Here is a 21,747-nt window from a genome sequence, read left to right on the forward strand (position 1 = left end):
TTTTCTGTGTCATGTGAAATTGAACAATGGAAATGATTACAGCTTGTACGATGTAATTCGTAATTTCCTGTAATCGTGATTTATCGCGTTACTCGTTAGATATGGAAACGTAGGCAAATCCGATGTTTAAAATCAACGTGTATCGATATATAATTAATTAATTATTTTATATTATTACTATTTCAAAAATCCCGCCACCGAGCGTTTATTTAGTTCGAAAAGCGCACACTGCAGCGCCGCAATTATTTCCAGCAGAGTTAGCAGACACGCTATATAGAACGATTATTGAGGAAACTAATTGAAACAATTGTAGGGGACATTAATAACTCGTGCGAGGAATAATAAGCGTACCTAACAATGTCAAGAGATTGTTATTTTTCTTGCGAACGATCATTTCTTTCTCACATTTATTTCTTTGCAACGATGCGTTTTACGTCTCGATGCGTTTTGTCGTATAAATATATCGTTTAATCGATCTTACTCGACCATATATTTTCATCCGCTCTTTCTAAAAACAGTAGGGAGAAAAGAGAGCAAAATTTGCGCTCTACTTTGCATAAATGTTTATCGTACAATGCAAAAGTTATCTTTATAATTTTCTTTTCTGATAAAATTGTAATTTCCTCGAATAGACCGAAGACGCGTTTTATTTGCTTTTCTTGTTATTCTAAACGTAGAATTACGTGTATTTAAACGTTCTACGAAATACAACGATAATTACAATCAATTATATATATATATATATATATATATATATATATATATATATATTAGTTGCGTTATATCCAATTTATATTTTGTATCCAATATTTTCAGAAAACACCATCGATCACCGGTCAAAATGGCCGCGATTCCAGATTTTTTATTTTACGATTATTGATATAATAAAAATTATTTCATAAGAAATGATTGTATATAGATATTTTTAGTGGAGCACATATTACAATAGGAGCTGCACAAAGTCTAAATAAAATCAATCTTGTCATTTTTATAAGGGAACATGTGTGTTGGTGTGTATCATATATGCGCAGTTACTTTTGGCTCGGTAGGCGGTAGCGAGTTTGTATCAGTTTGTATCGCCAAGGTGAGCGTAAATTACACATCTGCTTGCGGTTGAGAGGCGGGATTTTGTTGAGTGTTTCGAAAGGAAGACGAATTTCTATTTTGCGTAAGCGCGGTGTTTACGTGAAGAGTATCGTCCGTGAAGCGGTGCACCTGCTGGTGCTGGTGTGCTGGTCTGATGCTCTATTGCTCTGGCGGTATGGTGATGGTGGGAGTCAGTGGGAGTGCAGTGTTCGCGAACAGAGTATAGCAGAGGCGTCAAGTCAAAATGATAGGAGAGGGCATGGGGATCGGATCGTGAGCTACGCAGGAGATGTGGACAAGATGACAGCGACTGTATGACGCTCGTTTCGTTTACTCTTGGCTACAGGTTATAATCGTGTACCAGGAAGAAGATTCGCGACGCCGAAAAACGTTTGAACGAACGACTTATGCCTCGTTACGGTGGCACGTGCGTTTCAGTCGATTCTCTGCCACGGAACGAGATCGTAATCGGGTCTATTTGGGTGAGAGCCGCAACCGCCGCGCCCGTTCCCGTGTCCGTGTCCGTGCCAGTGCTCGTACCCGTACCCGTACCCGTACCCGTGCAATGTACACAGCAGCCTGAATCCTCTTCGGAATCGACACCGACCTCGAGAGGAGTCCTTCCTTTCAACGGCCTGGAGTGAAGTAATGAGCGTTTTCGGGGATTTCCAGCGTGTCTGGGTACAAAGATTCCCGGACAGCGCCTTACCGGCGGCCTGGGAGGAAGACGTCAGGGCCAACCTAGTCAAGCATAAACAGAAGGTAATTGCCTGGAATTGGAACGTCTATTTTAATCCCTTTACTTATCGCCACGGATGTAAACGTGTCTGTGAAAATCTGTCAGGAAAGGGATATCCTCCCAATCTGATCAATGATGAGTCACCGTGTATCTCTCACACAGGTTGCAATACAAACTTCCCTTTGGATAGAATCAGGCAACCCATTTGCTTGAAGAAAGCCCAAACCCATAATGTATTATAGTGATTTGAAAAACCACTTAAACGGGGTAAACTCGTTTCCAGGATTGCAAGGGTGCGGGATGCGCCTTCCCATTTCTCGATAATACAAACACGGGGTTTTAGCTACTAGAATGCACAACCTACAAACAAGCCAGAAGAACTGGTACTCCTCGACACAGCCTAGACAGACCATCTATCTAACCTTCTCCACAATTCCTAAAGATAACTAATCTCTATAAAATCAGTGCCTGCTTTAGCAGTTACGTTGCCCCGGACAAAAAATCAAATTGCCGCCCCTTAAGAATATATATATATATATTTTTTAAATGAAAGTACATATTTTTTATTTTCAATGAAAATCAAATCATTTTATTTAAATTTTAATAAAAGCAAATTTTCTTTTCATCGGGTATTTAACACATCAACATTTTTCTCACGCTTACAGCCAAAATGGTGCCCCTAAATTTTGGCGCCCGGACAAATGTCTAGGTTGCCCGTCCCTAGAGCAGGCCCTGATAAAATGAACGATAAAACTTATCTAAGCAATCCACCTACAGACACCAGCACCAACGAAGCCTAAACTGTGTCTTGTTGTTAATGACCACTACCGTTAAAGCAAGATTAAACAAACAACAAAAAATGACTATTTCAAAATCTATCGTATCCGCATTTTTCTTTTCTTGTCGCAATGAAATTTATATATACCGGTTAACAAACGCTTGTAATATTTTCAGATGCTTACTCGTTTCTAGGAAGCAGATTATGTAGTCGTTTTTAAATGTGACAACGCGTTGGGCAATATTTTCCTTGGAACTCTGTTTGCATTTTATTATAGTCTTTCAGAAATGTATGATTACCATTAAAATTGTTCGAACGATTATAGAACAAAGTTATCGACTCGTCTCTCGCTTATCTTAATTTCGCTATCATCAATAAGGTATACATGCAGAGTGTCGAGCAACAGGTGGGAAAATATGTAAAGACAGTATTAGTCAAATATTAAGGATGAAAAAGTTGCAATTTCAATATTCCACGTAGCAGGCAAAAGTTTGAAAGAAAACTAGAAATTTTGATACGTAATATTTTTACAGGTGACTGCTCTGAGAGAAGAACTCGAGAAAGAAGAATTCTATGTGGAATATTTGGAAAGGTTGCTAGCCGACGTAGAACGTCACAAACAATTAGCGAACAGTAACTCTGTGACAAGTCCTGAGAAACAGCAGCTTGCGGATTCTCAACCTCAGCAGACCTGTCAAGCAACGGAAAATAGTTTATCCGATGGTACGAGCGCGTCTCGTATTCAACAAGCGGAGCCATCGGCTCCGTCCCTTCCTGTGCGCGAGGATATAAGTAAGTTTCAGGACAAATGCGTTTCCGAACTGAGCTCTACCCTGAATACGAGTAAGAGACCCAAGAGCGAGATACCGAGGAGTCCCGATAAAGTGCCTGAGCTCAGAAGAAACAGTGACCCCGATGTGCCAAGTAATTATGTAACTGTAATTGAAGTGACGGGTAGCTCGAAGAAAGAGAAAAATGAGGAACCTCTCAAGGAGGAGAACGAGAAAGGTGTTGTATTCATTTTACTCCATTTCATAATTAAATCCAATTCCATTTATACATGTGCTTTACGAGTAGATTTGGAAAATGCGATTAACGAAGATGGCGAAGATGGCGATGCGGAGGCATCGGAGGAAGAACCATACTATGATTCCGTAGCTTTAGATCAAACAGGAGAGTATGTATATATCGATGCGCGTGTCCCACCTGTTGGGAACAATAATGGGAATAGAGCACCGCCGAGGAGACCGCCTTCCCTCCCTGACTCGCCAGGGAACCAGAGTAACTATGTCAACATCGATTATTTTATACAGTGAGTGGCCGATGTCGAATTACGAGATCTACGATCATTTCGTGCGGTAGTACAGTATTCCTTCGGACGATGTGACCTCGCATTATGTGAGCTGTTTGAAAAACCGATCACTGAATAAGACGTTGTTAATTTCATCAATAATTTCTTTATCTTTAGTTTTACTTGTACGAAACTTTCATCGATAGATTTCTGAGATTTCTCTGGTTAAAAAAAGACCAAACTCGACAGTGTTTCAATCATATTTACCGATATCACAGCGAGTTATTATCACACTTTAAATCAGTAAACATGGTCCGAATTATGCCGCATTTAGACTAATTTTAATTAGAGAAATCTCGCAAATACGTTGGCAAAAGTTCTGTAAAAAAAGAATGAAAGAAAAACTTTCCTATTCGCATTGACATTGCATCCTTCTCTATGTTCGGCACACGTCAAAGAAAGTAGTACCTCTTCGCCTTCCGAGACTCCATACCCCCGAGGTTGTCGCATCATTCGACGGAATACCGTGTACAATATTATTGTAGTTGATTAAAATTGACTGCTCCGTTTTTCTACAGACACAGGGCAGCAATGGACAGCGAAGACGAAGAAGGTGCGAGTCCTGCGCCGCCGATTTTATTACGCGCTCTTAGCACCGATAACGAAACCGGTAGTAGCGACGCGGAACCTTTAAGTTTGAGCGAAGGCAGCTTAGAATCACCGACACCAACGACACCGCGCCGACAAGAGAAAAGTAAAGACCGTGAGGACGATAGAACGTCTATGATTAAATGTATTGTAGACTCGGTAGTAGAAAGTGAAACTGTATATGTCGAATGTCTAAACGTGATGTTACAAGTATGTAGCCAATTCATTCGATTCAAACGAATTCAAATTCGCAAGCGGGAAAAATCGTTTCACGGTTTTGTTAACGAACCACGTCTCTTTTCAGTATATGAAGGCTATCAGGGCCACGTTGACCACGTCCCAGCCAGTCATTTCGGAAGATGAATTCGGCACGATGTTTTACAAGATTCCAGAACTGCATGAACAGCATCAAACATTTTTGAACGGTCTTAGGAAAAAATTGGAGAAATGGGATAGCAAGACTACGATAGGTGAACAGTTTAAAGTAAGAACAAGAACCGAAGCGTATCAAGATAATACAGAATTTGTAAACGTAACGCGTGACAGTATGGTTTACTCTAGCATGTTTGTTATTAACGTGTGTATCGTCGATGGTATCCAGGTAATGGCCAGCAACATAGGATTGTACGGAGCTTTTTTACACAATTATGCCCGCGCTACCGATACCGTACGGAGGTGTTCAGCGCATTCTACTCAATTCGGCGAAATCACAAGGGACATTAGACTCAGGGGATTCCCCAAAGGTCCCGGTCTATCTCTCGAAGATCTTTTACACAAACCTGTAGCTCGGGTGCAAAAGAATGCATTGGTATTGCACGTGAGTATCCGATCTGTACTTTCCGAAATCTACATACATATACAATAATAAACACGAGAGTTTCTGTTAGACGAAGGTTAATTGTGTACAAGTCGATAGACGAGAGTCGTGTGGAAATATACTAAGTTTATCTTATCGCTAAGTTTGCAGTGATAATTCCCTTTCAATCGATTGTAGGATCTCCTAAAGCATACACCCGTGAATCATGCAGACCATGCACCGCTTTCCGAAGCTCTTGCTATGACTAGAAATTTTCTAGACGAGTTCAACATTATCCAGACGAAATCAATGTTTCCGGTGAGAAAAAACGAAATAACCATTAATCGCCTAATCGACTGTTCGCGAATAGTGACGCGTGTACAAACACACATTTTCGTTTCCAGAGTCATGACAGGGCACAACGAAGATTAGTGAAAAACTCTTTTGTGGTGGAATTATCGGACGGTCATAGAAAGCTGAGGCATTTATTCTTGTTCAACGATGTGATCGCTTGTGCGAAATACAAGGCATCTGGTAGAGATAAGTTCACGTTCGAGTTAAAGTGGTATGTGGCAGTGGCGGAAGCGGTGGTGACAGAAGACGGCGTTGAACCACGCGAGACTAGTCCAGCTAACGTTGTAGGACTGAGGTACATATATCTGTGGTTGCAAGGAAAAACGCCGCATGTTATTTACGTATTTACCAGAAAAAAAGTCATGAAAATAAATTCGAAACGCTCGAAAAAATAAAGCGATTTAACCCATCGGTTCCATGTCAAAATATCAGCGATCAAAACTTTAAACGTGAATATCTCGAAAGTGAAAGTATGCGACATGCGGCGTTCTTCCTGACAATCGCTGTACATGTACAGAAACATTTGTTCGGCATTATAAAGTCTGAAAAAATATTGAACTCGTAATTCAGTAATGTTTTTCTGTGTTTTAGGTCACAGGCATGTACCGTACGCGATCAGATATTATGGGAAGAGCGTAACGACGAGAAACGAATTAGGCTTGGCGGTAGAGGTTCGGAAAAGAATAGAAAGAAGCTTGCCGAGCTCGAAGCTCAACTAGTATTAGCGTCTCCGAATTTAGTATTACGCGTCGCGCATAAAAGTCAGCATCGAATGCAAAACTCGTACACGTTCTTTCTGTCCAGTGAATTTGAACGGTCTCAATGGGTTGAAGCGGTGGAGGCATTGCAACAGGTAATGCGTTCCCATATGTACCTAGATAAGTCAAAGGTGCGTAATTCACAGATTACGAATACATACTTAACGATACCGTATAGATAAATACTTAACGATACACCTTTTATTGTATTTAAATCGGGCACAAGGATGCAAGTAACGATACACGTTCGCGTAAAAACGCGACCGAGTCGCTAAATCGAAACGAATTTCGCAACTTGAATTTCTTCTTTTTCGATTTTTTAGGGCGGCCAACCACCCGGACCGTTGCCTTTGTCGATGTACGAGTTACAGGCTTGGGTCACAGCCTGCCGTACCTACCTTCAAACAGATATGGGTAGCTATTTGTTAAGATCGGGTCGCGACGAAAGTTTATTGCTAGGCGATCTTCATTTGACTCTACTCGGCTTAACACCGCCCGGCTTAGACCGAGTAGGGGATCTCTATTTAATCGTGGAAGTCGATAGCTACGGACATTACTTTAAGAGAGCGAGAAGTCGAGTTGCAAGGGGTCAGGCACCAACGTGGGGTAATATTACCTTATCAAATACTATATAATACTATACAGGGTGAACCACATGAAAAAAAAGAGTTGACGAAAAATTTGATTCGTGGTTCACCCTGTATAATGCTGTGGCACGACGGAAACGCTCGTTTCAACTTTGTGTTTCTTCTTTGTTTTCTCCAAGGTGAGACATTCGTCGTTGAATTGGAAGGCAGCCAAAATGTTCGAATTCTATTGTACGAAGAATGTGGAACTCGTTCGGTGTTACGAGGCAAATGTGTACAGAGACTGAGCAGATCTTGGTTGCAATCGGACCAAGTGGAGAGGTCGCTGAATTTGGGTCCAGCCACTCTGGACGTGGCTCTTCGTTTCGTTCCAAGCGAAGTCACTTTAAGGCGGGTACCGTCTGCCAAACCTCAAGGTTTATTCGGAGCTAAAATCCAACAAGTGTGCAAGTACGTTATTTTACGTTTATATCGTGTAAACACAGATGTGTTTATCAGAGACAGCAGTTAAGACAACTGTGTGTTTGTTTGCCTTGTAGACGCGAGAAACGAGACGTTCCTTTTATCATAACAGCCTGCGTGAGGGAGGTTGAAAGGCGAGGAGTCGGAGAAGTAGGTTTATACCGTGTCTCCGGTTCGGCTTCCGATTTAACGAAGTTGAGAAAATCGTTTGAAAGCAATTCGTACGAAGCAGAACAGTTGCTTAAAGAGGTACGCGACGGTCCGAGCTTAAGGGGGTAGTCTCGTTTCCAGGATTGCAAGATGGGGTTTTTCTCGATATTTTTTGGAGATAAAAGATTAATCTAGACTGCAATCGCCCCCGAAAGTCCTATTTTTACGTTTACCAGGCGTAATTTTCATTATTCGGAAGCATAAAGCAGCGCATGTAGCTACATATATGCATAAAGTTTGCGACAGCTAAATACATGCTGCCGAATAAAAATAGAACTTTTGAGGACGATTGCGACCTAGATTGATCCTTTATCTAGCGCTTTTGACTACTGAAAGCTTTGCATTACCGAGAAATGAGAAGGCAATCCTGGGAAAACGAGTCTACCCCCTTAAGAACCATCTAAAATGTATTTAATCTTCTCCTTATCAATATTAGGTTAGGCTAGGTTATGTCTCCTCCATATCTGACATTTTCCAGGTGGACGTTCACTCGGTGACAGGCGTTCTCAAGTTGTACTTTCGAGAGATGCCCGAGGCACTTTTCACGGATGCCCTGTACCCATCTTTCTTGGAAGCTTTTCAAACCGGCGAGCTGTCGAAGGGCGCTGCCTTACGAAGGATCTACGAGAGCCTGCCAGCTGTGAACAAAGCGGTGATCGACTTTCTGCTGACCCACCTGATACGAGTGAACAAACACGAGGCGCAAAACAAGATGTCCCTGCACAATCTGGCAACGGTGTTCGGACCGACGTTGTTACGACCCGTTACGAACTCGCGGTCCGACGCGAAAAGCCGCGACCCGTTGGCCGCGGGTACCGTCGACGTGATGGCGCAGGCAGGCATACTCTACTGTTTCTTGCAGATGCACATGCAACAGAACAATCAGTCACTCTAGTCGAGAGATTCTTGTTGACATGTCGTGGCGTCGGTTGCTCTGAGCTTGTACAACAATGCCGCGACTAACGCTCGATTTTGTAATATTCACAATTTTCTATAATATATATATATATATATATATATATATATATATATATATATATGTATATGTATATGTATATGAATATATACATGTACAAATATATATACATATGTATATATTTATTTTATTAGCCCTCCCGACGTATCGTTTATACGTACAACGCATTAATCGTAGTAGACAGGCTTTCACAATACCCAGACCGAAGGAATTCCTGAATTGCTGTTACGGGAACGTTTCGGTGTGCGTACGAGTACCGCGTAGCAAAGTGGACTTGTAGGCCGTCACATATTGGTCCTTCAAGCTCCGTAATATATTTTATACTTGTATTACCGCGAAGTCCTGGCTGACGAGGAGCCCGTAGCTGGTCCAACCGAGATAGCAACATTTTCCGATCGGTAACTGTTGGCTAAACTACTCTAATCATGAGAAGTAGTATTCGGAAGCTAAAAATATAGCTTCGAGTACGAATCTTTGACAAAAGAGAAAGATTATTTTCTATCCGAACTAATCCGACTATCTGTGCCCGAGCTGGACTAGATACAGGGATTTCCCGTAACGAGAGTTACTGTTTCACGCATATGAAACATTCGCAAAGACATTTTCGGGGGAAAAGAAAAAAAGAATGAAAAAATTCATCATTCTCTCCTGTTCAGAGAAACAAGTGGGAATCCGGTTCGCAATCGTATCCACGCTTTAGAACATAAGTGTTTTTCCAATGGGGCGTGTTCCTAACAGAGAGTCTAAATTTTTTTACGCAACAACAACGTGACATACCTCCTCTAGCTATGTTCATGAAAATATCCACTTGTTCGAGTGAATCACGTTCCTAAGTATTCCTATTGAACAACTTTGGGAGATCACGTTCCTTCGTATATGCAAATCGAAGCTTAATAGCGACGCGATATACATACTATCATGTATGCTGCTGTATTGATTTTCGGAGAAAGTCGCGTGTCGTGGTCGTGAGCTGTTCTATTCTTTATAGAAATATTTTTCAAGAAAATACGCGCTCTCGAATTTTTGTAAAGGATATTGACGAGCAGTGGAAGATGTTTTTAACGTTTAAGCTGTAATTAGACTCGCGTTTGTCTTTATTCCAATACACACTGCCACGTGGCGATTGTAATTTTATTACCGCTTCTACGTACATATAATACAATATTTATTCGTGGTATTCTAAGTGACAGCATCTGTGTTCCTCGAACAATATTATCCCTGTGATTCTTTCGTAATTGTTCACAGAAAATTCTACGTGTACGACGTCGTCCAAATCTCGTATGTCGGTTTTTCAAGTCTAAATACAGCTTAATGTAGCACCAAAGAGAAAACAATTCTCTCGCATACATCCGATAGAGTATCACGATTGACCCTTTCGAGCATAATAAGTAGTCTGCGGATTTTACGCATTTATCACAAAAAGGGGTACGTACAATTGAAAACAGTGAACATATTAAAAAGATTTAGGTCCACCGGTGTATTAGTTTCACCTTGATAAGATAATTAAAAGAAGAAAGAAATATTTTGATTTCCCGTATCTTGCAATCAATGCAAACATTCTTTTATTTCGCGTAAAGATCCGCAGTCTAATAATAAGCTACGTTCGCATTCTATTATCCACTGCATATCCATTTTACAATATACAGTTGTATTTTTCTATTATCGTATATCACCGAAACAATCGCACGTCTTTCTAACGATTGTATTCCGAAAATCGCTCTCTACGAAGTCGACACTCCATGCCTCAGAGGGTTGAAGCTATGGAAAAGCACATTTGGCAGTACAAATTTAATACTCTATGTAGAAGCCCTCCCCGTGTTACATGCTAGGACGTTTACAAACTACTTTAAATAACCGAGGTAACAAAGACGAATGAAATGAGGATCGAGTCTTGACGAGTGTTCGATAAAATCGTACATACATTATTATTATTATTATTATTATTATTATTATTATTATTATTATTATTATTAGCATCGTTAAACAAAACGGGAAAAGAGACTACAACTGATATATCACATTGAGATACTTTTTCGGAAGTGACCATTGTGCTTGAGCGAAGGCAACTATCGTATGAGTGGTGTAAGCGTGTATGCGTGTATATGTGTAACCAGCTGCCCATGTGTATTATATCGTAAATATTGGATATCTTTAATGTTTATATCGCATTTTAGCGTAACATGCGTCCTTCTTTTGTACATTCAACGAAAACTTGTAAAGATAAAAATTTCCGCTATCACGATTCATTATTATTACCATTAATTATTATCGTTTCGATGTTATCCCACGATTTGAAATTTATCGTTTGAAATATATCTTTCGGTAACAGAGAAAACCCCCGATCATCTCGAGCTAGCTTTCTTTAACTTTCTCGCTAGAAGACGACGCGACGCGTACTGCCAAAAACTCCACTCACACACACACACTCGCACAGCGTATCCTTCGAATGTATCGAAGTATATACCGATGGTTTACAAACTTTTATATCGGAAGTGTTCGTTACCAATCCAAGATACGTGATTTGTTCGTTTTATTTGTATAAATAAATTTTAGACCGGAGCACGTTATATTATAATCGCAATTGTTGTTTTACTTATAAAAGATACTGCATTCTTTTCAAGCGTACCTTAAAGAATACAGGCAATAAAAAAAACAGATATTGATTAAAAACTTGTACAGTAACATTGTAACTATTGTTTTATTCAGAAAGAATTGCGTAAAGGAGGAATCGGGCGTCGAAACAAAAAGCCAAACATCTTTGATATTACTCAAACTTCTTCTATTGACTACTGTCTACCATCTACGATCTACCGATTAACTTTTTTAACTTTAGTTTAAACGTAATTAATTATTTCTTGCTTTAACATCGAATCGGGACAACTGCGAGCCGGTGGGGGTACAGGAAGTTTAACCGGTGTCGCTGCTATGTTGTCCCATAGTCCAGGAAGCCGTGACCCGTCAGACCCATTGCATTGCATTCCTGAAAATAAATATCGTTAGAAATCGGTCGACGAAGATTGGACGAAGATCCGCGGTTTAAGGAAATTTTGTCGAAATCTGTTTTTACTCTTCCCTTCTTTCGATTTAATTAACATTTATGGACCTTTGAGAGTTCTTAGGGACGTCTTAAAGACCTGTCGAATGTCCTACGAACGTCTCCTGAACGTTTTTTAGACTGTGCTATCTGGGTTATAGCTATATGTTGTATAATTGGCAATGCCGAGGACCGTTCACAGCTCTAATTAATAATTTTTAAAAATTTACTTTTACTTTTTTATACACATTAGTCTGACCGATATGCTCAATGAAAATGAAACAGCTATTCAGTTAGTTTAATTGGCAGAAATTGAGTACTTGAATGAGCATTCAATTCCGATGAAAATAGACTTCGGCACAGCATACGGAGGGTTAAAACGATAATTCCGAAATAAAAGATGATAGAGAGAGAGAGAGAGAGAGAGAGAGAGAGAGAGAGAGAGAGAGAGAGAGAGAGAGAGAGAGAGAGAGAGAGAGAGAGAGAGAGAGAACCTAATGGCGCGGCTTCGTAGAGATCGTGAAGAGCCTGCACACGAACTTTGGTCCACTCGATACTTTTGTAATTCGCTGATATTCCCTTGTCGATGCTGGTGTGTTGACCATCCCATTCCCTCATGTATCGGAAGTAAGTTCTCAAGGCATCGTCGCTTATAGCACTTTTGCATACCTGAAACCGATCGTATAGAATGTATAGACCGATTGAGACTGCTATACACTATATGTATAATTACGGACGTCGAATGTGTATCACCTACCTCTAATCGTGCACTAGGATAATAGTGAATATAGTTGACGCACATCTCATCGGATATTGCGAAACCACCGAGAGTAACATTTTCTCTGTCCACTGTTCTGTACGTGCAAGTTGTTATCAAAGAGTCACCCTGCAACATGCTCGTGAAAGATCTCGTCCGGAAATTCGAATTGCAAGCATCGCAAGACACGAATCGAAAAAGAAAAAGAAAAAAACAAAACGATCGGTTTTTGAAGAGATTCTTACGGGCAAGATGGTGACGGGTTTCGGCAGGAGCCGAATCTCTTGAAAGTGAGTGGAATAGTGATTGTCGTAATTCAAGGGAGGCATCTCTTCTCCGTCTCGGATGTGCCGCGTGATAACTTTGGTGCCTGTTAGGTGCGTGTGAAGTTGCGACGCGAAGATGTGGATGCCATACTGCGGAAGGCCGACCCCTGTACATTCCTGAATGCAGTGTCCCGATAAAACGAACGATTCCTGCGGCAATCGCGAAACGGAAAAGAAACATTCATTACTTCGGTAAAACCGTCCGTTTCAGCAAAACGAAATCTCGGAATTTCGAAATTGATCTACTTGTCGCGGCGGTATTGCCATTTTATCCGTGTACTCTAAGCCCAGCTCGATCACACCGGCATCGTACTTCCGCAAGCTGGACGTTAGAACAAATCGAATTCCCGAGGAATCGATCTTTCCCTCCTCGAGACCGGGGTTGTTGTAATGGACTTCCAACATCGTGTAAGGATTAAAATCCTTTCCACCGATCGAGAGTCCGACTTCCTCGGGGTAGACGAACGCGTCCGCCCCCATTGCCCAGGCTGCTAACACCTTCTTGCAGATCTAACAGGGAAAATCATAGCGACGATTCATCTTAAAGACGTCTGCAGTATTAGACATTCAGACGTCTTTATATTTCGTTAATAATTCTACTTCATTCAATAAAAGTAATGAAGCTTCGTTTCATTTCGTTCATACAATATGTTAAGAAAGACACACTAAAAATATGTGTATAAAAAAACATTGAATTTCTAATGTTTAATAAACAGAAATTACATTAAGGAGTGTAATTACTAGTTAGCGGATTTTATGCATTTATGAGAAAAATGAGCAATTGAAAACTATTGCCGTATCAGTTCCTATCAATCGGGCATATTACCAAAGAAAATACATTTCTATTTCACTCCAGATTGTTGCAATTCAGGTAGAAAATTATTATTTTGCATAAAGATCCGCTGTCTAATAATTACCTAAAGGGTGAAGCCACATTAATTCAAGCCAGAGATAATAGGGCAAATATTTTGGAAGCTTCTAAATTCTAAATTCTAAGCTATGGAGAGAAATACATGAGTTTTTTCTGGTCTGTCGGCTCCATCGCAAGGACCATCGTACATAGGGACTTCGAGGTCGGCGGGTCCAGCGCAGTGAAAGATTTCCATGTGGTGCACCAGATGCTCGTTTCCCGCTTGTATCGCTGGGCCAAATTGAAGGACATGATGCCTGCGAATAGATTAAAACGGTGGACTCGTTTCCGGGATTGCGAGGGTTTGGGATTCGCGTTCTCATTTCTCGATAATAGAAAAATCGGGGTTTTCAATAGTTAAAAACGCTAGATAAAAGATCGATTTAGAGCGCTATCGCCCTCAAAAGTCCTATTTCTTCGTTTACGAGGCGTAATTTGCATTATTCGGGAGCATACAGGTGAATAATGCAAATTACGCACCATAAAACGAAAAATAGGACTTTTATCTAGCGTTTTTAACTACCGAAAAACCCCATTTTTCTATTATCGAGAAATGAGAACGCAAATCCCTTGTAATCACCCTTGTAATCCTGGAAAAAGGAGTCTCTACTCCCTTGAAGAGATATCTATTAAATCGCGATCTTCGCGCGTACCGCCAAATGATTTCTCTCTTTCTTACTTCCGAGACAAGACTGGTGGCAATTTGTGTACGCGACACCAATAAGTAGTCTCCTTGTTCGGTATTTTCACTTGGCGAGCCGATAATTCCAACCTCCACGCGTTCGAAGGAAAACTTGGTTTCTTGTGCACTAATCTGATCAATTCGGCCCGAGTCATGCCGGTAGTTTCCGCGTCCGAAATTTGCAGACCTGCCAAAGATGACAGCGGACCGACGCCCCTCAACCATACCAAATGCGTGGTACCTCTCTGAAATCGGTAATTGTTACTCAATTAATTATGTATACACACGGCTATAGTTACTACTACTCGGAGAAATATGCAGAGTAAGAAAATTAAGATCAATAAATGTGTACCAGGGTGTCTCTTATTTACTTTTGTCAAACATTTTTGTCAAGATTCTTTTTACAGCCTTTCTTTGACAGATGTGTTAGACAAAATCTGTAGATTTGGACAGGCTGCGTCTTTTATATGGTATTACCTTTTTTTCGTAAAACAAACGGTTTACCAAAAAATTAGAATATACATATAATAACCTCCATGATATAGTCATTTTCGTCGCAAGTGTCGAATTTTCTGGAGAAGGTGAACTTGGTCACGTTCCCTCTCCGCCTCCATGCGAAATTTTCACAGTCCTGCTGCTCGTCCAAATTCAACTTGCCTTCCCCGTTGGCCCACGCGTCCTAGTACAAATACGTATACAAGTGTAGAATTTAGAACACAGTATAGTATATCGATACTTTGTATGCATAATATAAAAGAATATCAAAGAATTTCAGTGAATATCACAACCCATTGCAAAAGTAAGACGAAAAGAAAAACAAGTTATGCTGGAAGCAATGAAGAACAATGGCTCCAATTAATTTTAAGCTCACGCATACAGGGAAAGGAAAGCTTCGTAGCCAAGGGATCCTACCTACAAGTTTAAAATGCGGTAACGAAATTATTGAAAAATCCAGAGAAACTGTCTGAACACTCAAAATAAAAACTAGGTTATAAAATAGATATAAAATTTTTGATAATAAATGTTGCGTTCTATATTTATTATGGGACAAATGAGATTTATCAAGTGCTACTATTATTATGGGACAGAGGGAATATGAAAGAAGAGCGCGAATACCTGTAATTGAACTTGACGATGCCAATCGGTCCACAGAATGCAATAATCGGCGGGCTTCGATTCTCCGTAATCCGAGAATCCAATGGCGAACCACGCGGTGTCCACGCCTACGAAATGGACTTCCGCGACGATTAATTCACTCATGAAATCAACTCTGAAACGTTCGAATATACCGGAAGTAGGTATTCACTTTCGGACAATCTCTGGAAAAATATTTTTCGTTTCGCTTTGAAATTCTACCTCCAATGGAAAGTGGCTTCCGGCCCGAGCGGGGTGCTGTGAATGCTGTTCGCTAAATCGAAATCTTCCGTTTCGCTCTGGCGATGAGCGTGCCACGGCAAACACGAACCGGTGTTCAAAACCGCGAATAAAACGAAGTGGTACGATGTCAGGAACATTTTCGAAAAGCCGAGAGTAAGGATATCGTTGGATGTGTGGATATTCACGGATTTTTTCGAATGAAGCAATGAATAAACAGGAATTATACTTTTATACTTGAACCGCGATATCTTTCGCGGTGTTTCACCTTTGTGCCGTTGATTTCTACTGAGAGAAACGGGCCGGATTGAAAAGAGGAATTTCGTATGAAGGCGGTTTGCCGCCGATTTCTTGCGGCGCGCACACGCAGAAATACATAACTCGTTCGCGCGCTCGAATTCGCGCATCCCAAGAAACCCTGCGAATATGAACGATCAAAGGATTTCCACTTTAACCGACGATAAACCGATAAATACATGCTTGTTGGAAAGTCTTTTTTACAGATCATTTAGTAAACCACCGAGATTGCATTGAAAATGTCTTGACACTGTCTTGAAATGATGGTTAGACTCATAAATAGATGTAGTTTGACTACTCCGTTTGAAGTCTATATAGTTTCGAGCGTTTCATTACGAAAGAAACGATATGAATATTTGTTTAAACCGACAATTTCAAAGAAATCAAGAACCATGACGTGCATGTTTGTAAAATCTTTCGAGATTACAGACAATAAGCTAATATCTCGGACCAAGGTCAGCGATTAAGGTTAAACAAACGATATCATTCTGATTTCGTGGCACCTGAACTAATCGTTTCAATAGGATTCGTCCCTTCGCAATTTCGCTCATTGTCAGAAATGAATCATTAGCACTAACCGTACCTGGTACAACAAAACGTATCGGAAATATGTATGTACATATATTGTTTTACAAAAATTACAAGGCTAAATTTATTTAGATTTAGATGTTTCACAGTTTTGATAACAACACGTGCTCGAATAAAGAAATTTATTGATTAATTCCTAATGAAAGCATCTTTATAATTTAAATTACTAAAAAATAAACAACGTGAAAGCGGTCATTTGACCGGTCGCGGTACGGTTAGTGTAGTACGACTAGTCTCGCAAGGTAAGATTTAATAGCGCATAAATAGTCAGGTGCCAAATGAATTTCATCAAATTTCTTTTGAAAAATCTGAAGCTGGGCTCTCCGAGACTCGGTCGGCGAAGTTGTCAAAATCGTGATATCGTTGGTAAACTTCATTGATCGTTTCGGACACGGTCGAGGTGTGCCAGATAACATGTTCTGCGATCGATTACGTTTGTCTTTATCGGCGTAAGTTTCATTTTGGCAAACCATTTCCATTTACGGAAGAGAGCCGTGTCTAATCGGAATGCATCGCGGTACAGTATATATGGCACTGTCAGCGAAACGACGCATGACGCTACCGTGTGAAACAAAAAAATGCTGAAGCATTCAAAAATTGTCTGGATCTGGATGATCGAATACCATGGGGCGCATATTGCATTCCGTTTGCGACGCGTGCCTCGCCTCGCTTCGCCATCCGAACCGCAATCAAGAAATTCCACGACTCTTATTGCGAGCAAAATTTTCGCGACACGCGCCTCAACGGCATAACGGCAACGGCCACGAATAATTCCATAGCCACGTGACACCAATTCCGAAATCAATTTGATCCTCGATATCTCCTCTTCTTCTTCCGCTGTTTCATTATCTTCTTCAAACCCGATGACAAATTCTGCAAAGAAATCGATTCGAAATTCACCGAAAATGTTATGTAATGTATTTGAACATATTTATTAACAATTCGACGATTATTAACAACTTTGACATGTTTGTTCCGCCTGTTTGCTTGGAACTTCGCAAGAGATACAATATGTAAAAGGAACACCTGGCAGTGGCTAGCAGAAATATCGATTTAGCAAAGAAGAGCAAGATAACCGTTGGACTTCGAGTTCCGTTTATTTTCAAGATGGCGTCGTACGCGCGAAGGCGTTTAAGATAATATTTTAATGTTGAAAGTTGCGTAATCCAATAAAGCTACCGGACATTATTGTAGTTAATCTTTCCTTCGTTCAACTATACGTCTGATTTCTTCAAACTTGATCTACTTGTAAGTAAGAAACGAATATTTCGGCTGTGTACATTCTAGGCTTTCTTGGAAGCAAGAGGTTCGACCTGCGAGAAGCAGTCATTCATTGTTCGCCTGTCCTTTCTTGGAGGCAAAGAAGAATCGGCCAAGCTTCGACCCTTGGGATCAATGAATGCGTTTTAGCAGTTAGGGGCCGGCCGGTCCTGTGAGACCGTCGCTTTCACGGATTCAAGAACGTACGGACAAGTGCCGATTAGTACTTGGAATCAGATCGGCAGGTAAACGGGTAAAGAGGACTTCTGGCTTCTGCGAAGCCTTGTCCTTCCGATAGTTTCTGAAGCAATAAGTCAATAGGAGTAGTCTGAATGTCTACCTGCAGACGTGTTTGTGCTATCCGGGATGGGGTGCCGTAAAAGAAATTTCAAAGTCGGAAATAAGAGTCACCCTAATCTACAAGTTACGGGACATCGCGTAACGAGATTTCACAGATTTCTTTCTATCTTTGAACGAACGAACGAATATCTTGCAATCTTATCGAGATACATACACTGTATATACATTGTACATAGTATTATGTATACAGTATTTGTCGTTGGTATTAGCGCGTGCCCGACATTGTTTGCGCAACGCTAAGAAATAATGGTGGTGAATCGTGAAATAGTTGCGCGTTATTGGATCATCTATTTATCTATCCACATTTTCATTAGGAGCTATCGCCTCAGGTGTTTCTCGTCGTTCGCGATCGATTCCCACGATTAACTGTCGCGAACGATTAGCCAGCGCCGCGCCGCGCCGGCGAAAAGAGACGAATCTAGAAGTCGGGGAGGAGGCCGGATTGATCTCGATTAGAAATTTTAATCGTCCCTCGTGAATCATAAATGACCGTCCCAAGGCGTCTCGCCGCTTCTATTACGCAATTGCATCGCTCCGCGCTGATAGGAGACACAATCGGAATCGGAGGCGCCATCGCGTGAAGAGAACGATGACTCATTAAAAAAATCGCTTGTCTTATCTCGTCATCGCGATACGCGAAACCGTGCGCGTCTTCCGAGTCATCTAACTCGACGATCAAGATCTAAAAATCTAGAAATATTCAAGAGAGAGAGGATCACTGTTCTTGATACGGCTGTTGACCGTGTTGAGACCGTTTAGAATGTAAAGCATCGGAGGTGGATAAGTTCGCGACAGCGATAATCGCTCTCCGAACGAAGAAAGATAGAGTTTAGCGAGCCAAAGGTCGAGTATGGTCTCCGAATGACGAAAGGTTGACGACTCCTTGACTCGTTGCGTGCGTGTTAGCGGCGCGTTGCTCTTCTCGAGTGCCTCGACAGCATTTCGAACGGTTTGCAAATGAAGCATTTTGGAGAAAAATGTTTCAGAGAAAAATTGTATGGTTTCGAGGGGGACACAGATGGTGTCATTGATTTGATCTTGGATACCACTGTGCACTTTGCATCGGTTCTTTCGCGACACAGCGAGAAGCTTTCCAGCATGGTCATATCGTTGGGCGTTGGGCTACTCGGGCTCCTCGCGCTCCTCGCGACAAGAATCGTTGCAACGATAAATATACATACAATATATGTGTAATGCTAACGACGTATTGTACATATTTCAGATTTCAGACGAAACAGTATCGCGAATGGCGAGAAAAGAGAGCTTTGCGATAATAGATGCACGGCACGAGGATCGCGGCACCGAAGACTTTTACGTCACCGATTCGAGCCGATCACGATATGCAAACGCATAAGTTACCGTAACGGTGATTTCTTATGAGCGTTTCTGGAAAACAGGGTTGGACACGTTCGTTTTCCGATCAACGATGCATTCACGATCGTTAGCATAATGGTAATCGATTCGTATCTGCGAACGGTCTTGTCTCTGTTCCGTAGATGAAACGCAAATTATTATTTATCAACGTGTTCCTTTCGAACGTTTTCTCCGTTAAGTAGAGTGCATCATCCACACACATCGCGCGACCACGCTTACAGTCCCCGAGCGGCTAAAATTTTCAATTAGACCCAATTAGAACTGATTAAGTTGGAGCGACGACCACTGTCTTCCCGGAGAACTGCATAGGCTAGCGATCGCTGGTCTCTATCTATGTCAGCAATATTTTTTCTAACTTATTCAACATCGCAATACTTATCTTAGGATACTATACATAGAGTATAGAGTATAGAGTTTCCGAACAATTGGTAGACTAGAGGAAATAAACTGGCATGGGATAAACAAACATTTATTTTTAGAAAACGATCGACAAACAAGTTCCAATTGTCGACTCTGGCGATGGAAGTTGTGCCGCTAGATAGAGTGTAAGGATACACGTTGAAAGGATCAAAGCGAGGGAAGATTTATAGTATCCGCCATCCGCACAGACACGGAACGTATCCGACCAGACAAATATTCTTCAATGCATTCGAATGGAAATGTTTATCCCTTTGCACTCCTTGTCGAGTGTGACTCAAAAGAAAGCCGAAAGGAGAGGAGGACAACATGACAGTGGAGTGGGTAGGCACTGGATAGTGATCGCGTACCTGATCGCGGACAGTAAACGCACTTTACTGTAGTTGGTTCTCCCTTGATTTATATTTTTTAGTTAAAAGCAAATATAAGTTCCGCAAATATGAATTACAACAAAGTTTGAGAGCTATATTAATATAATTAATAAAGAAAATTGTTTAAAGTAAGGTTGTTGGCAACAAATTTGCTAAATAATTCGGAGTGTTAAGGGTAAAACCTGCCGTAGCGGAACCGCGCAGACACGTACCGACACTTCTACTCAAATGCATTGTAGAATATTTGTCTAGTCGGACACGTTCCGTGTCTGTGCGGATACTATACACAGAGAGGATATCTCTCAGGCTATAAATCAACCTTTACTCGTGGGTACAGCGTGAACAGCGTCGCCGATACAGGACAACAATGCCATGAAAGTACCGCCTACGGTCCTCAAAGTAGGTACATACTAATAAAGGATTCGAACCTTCCTCGTTTGGGTTCTAGAATCTACCTGAATCTATATATTGCTCTCCTTTTTCGAAATATGTACTGGTGAAACATTCGAAACTATCCAGCTAGATTCGAACCTAATTGGGCAAAGTAGAATTTCGAGACCCCTAACCCCAACTAAATAACTTTATGAGAGAAACGTAGAATTTCGATCTTGGATCTTGGTTTGTGTTCGGAGTTCGGGGCCCCCTTTTGCTTGGGGTGCCGGGCATTTGCCCAAGTTGCCCATTGGGTAACGCGCCACTGACTTGATGTCATCCAGGGCCGTGCGGTACATTTTCTCAGTATGGTGCAAGTCTTCGAAATGCACCCCTAAAGGGGGTAGAAGTCGCGTTTCCGGGATTGTAATTCTCATTTCTCGTTAATGCAAAGATGGGGTTTTTCAGCTTTTCAAGTAGTATATTACATTGCTTGTGACCTGAATACTGGGTAACAAAAGAATAAAAAATTATTTCAATATGTTTCTATGCATTTATTACGAGAAGAAACGTTTTTAGTCTTCGTCTAGTGTTTTTAATGCTTGTCCAGGTTTACGGCGTTATGGAACACCGTCGCGTCGTGCGGCAGAGGCCTGATACCATCTCTACTATTCTCTAGCTACGATACCGGTTGGCAAGTGGCGAGTGGCGAGTGGCGAGCAGTGGCGAGTGGCGAGGGCGAGAGGCGAGTGGCGAGTGGCGAGAGCGTCAGCGCGTAGCATGCTGCATGCTGCATGATGCGAGTAGAAGTGGAAATGGAAGTGGTAAGGGAACACACGACACGGTCGACACGACGATGTGCCCGCACGCCGCGCCGCGCCGCGCGAGACCGCTCCGCTCAGCTCGGCGTGGTTCCGCTCCTCCGCTCGTCGTTCGGCGT

At 41.4% G+C, this 21,747-nt stretch overlaps 2 protein-coding genes across 7 annotated transcripts; one reads left to right on the plus strand and one right to left on the minus strand.

Annotated features, from left to right (window-relative positions):
• The first annotated feature begins 1,026 nt into the window (after positions 1-1,026).
• On the plus strand, positions 1,027-11,291 carry Rhogap1a (Rho GTPase activating protein at 1A). 4 transcript variants are annotated; one of them, XM_076433844.1, is made up of 13 exons: positions 1,027-1,848; positions 3,137-3,611; positions 3,705-3,915; positions 4,473-4,752; positions 4,847-5,026; positions 5,144-5,359; positions 5,537-5,656; positions 5,743-5,987; positions 6,284-6,581; positions 6,774-7,056; positions 7,217-7,487; positions 7,577-7,748; positions 8,188-11,291. In XM_076433844.1, the coding sequence occupies exons 1-13, from the start codon at positions 1,735-1,737 to the stop codon at positions 8,602-8,604; spliced, it is 3,282 nt and encodes a 1,093-aa protein (XP_076289959.1). In that variant the 5' UTR covers positions 1,027-1,734; the 3' UTR covers positions 8,605-11,291. The 4 variants fall into 4 exon arrangements, with proteins under 4 accessions (XP_076289959.1, XP_076289977.1, XP_076289950.1 ...); XM_076433862.1 differs by having other exon boundaries at positions 1,028-1,848; positions 6,284-6,545; XM_076433835.1 differs by having other exon boundaries at positions 1,029-1,848; positions 3,681-3,915.
• A 53-nt stretch (positions 11,292-11,344) lies between these two features.
• Positions 11,345-21,696, minus strand: Tbh (tyramine beta hydroxylase). 3 transcript variants are annotated; one of them, XM_076433961.1, is made up of 10 exons: positions 15,751-21,696; positions 15,511-15,664; positions 14,927-15,073; positions 14,392-14,639; positions 13,816-13,969; positions 13,049-13,312; positions 12,722-12,952; positions 12,477-12,605; positions 12,214-12,388; positions 11,345-11,665 (listed from the first exon to the last, which is right to left on the minus strand). In XM_076433961.1, the coding sequence occupies exons 1-10, from the start codon at positions 16,173-16,175 to the stop codon at positions 11,520-11,522; spliced, it is 2,073 nt and encodes a 690-aa protein (XP_076290076.1). In that variant the 5' UTR covers positions 16,176-21,696; the 3' UTR covers positions 11,345-11,519. The 3 variants fall into 3 exon arrangements, with proteins under 3 accessions (XP_076290076.1, XP_076290059.1, XP_076290067.1); XM_076433952.1 differs by lacking the exon at positions 11,345-11,665 and having other exon boundaries at positions 11,723-12,388; XM_076433944.1 differs by lacking the exon at positions 11,345-11,665 and having other exon boundaries at positions 11,716-12,605.
• Positions 21,697-21,747: the final 51 nt, after the last annotated feature.

This window comes from Lasioglossum baleicum, chromosome 1 (genome assembly GCF_051020765.1).
Source record: "Lasioglossum baleicum chromosome 1, iyLasBale1, whole genome shotgun sequence".
NCBI classification, from domain to species: domain Eukaryota; kingdom Metazoa; phylum Arthropoda; class Insecta; order Hymenoptera; family Halictidae; genus Lasioglossum; species Lasioglossum baleicum.

What these genes read in the sequence shown, in the direction of transcription:
- Tbh (XM_076433944.1), bottom strand. Translation starts at nt 16,175, where the DNA reads ATGCGCGAATTCGAGCGCGCGAACGAGTTATGTATTTCTGCGTGTGCG. An exon ending in ATCGTCAAGTTCAATTACAG is followed by an intron (nt 15,074 to 15,510) that starts GTATTCGCGCTC and finishes TATTTGTACTAG; the next exon opens with GACGCGTGGGCCAACGGGGA. An exon ending in AAAATGACTATATCATGGAG is followed by an intron (nt 14,640 to 14,926) that starts GTTATTATATGT and finishes TACCGATTTCAG; the next exon opens with AGAGGTACCACGCATTTGGT.
- Rhogap1a (XM_076433835.1), top strand. Translation starts at nt 1,735, where the DNA reads ATGAGCGTTTTCGGGGATTTCCAGCGTGTCTGGGTACAAAGATTCCCG. An exon ending in GTCTAAACGTGATGTTACAA is followed by an intron (nt 4,753 to 4,846) that starts GTATGTAGCCAA and finishes GTCTCTTTTCAG; the next exon opens with TATATGAAGGCTATCAGGGC. An exon ending in AAAATCCAACAAGTGTGCAA is followed by an intron (nt 7,488 to 7,576) that starts GTACGTTATTTT and finishes TTTGCCTTGTAG; the next exon opens with ACGCGAGAAACGAGACGTTC.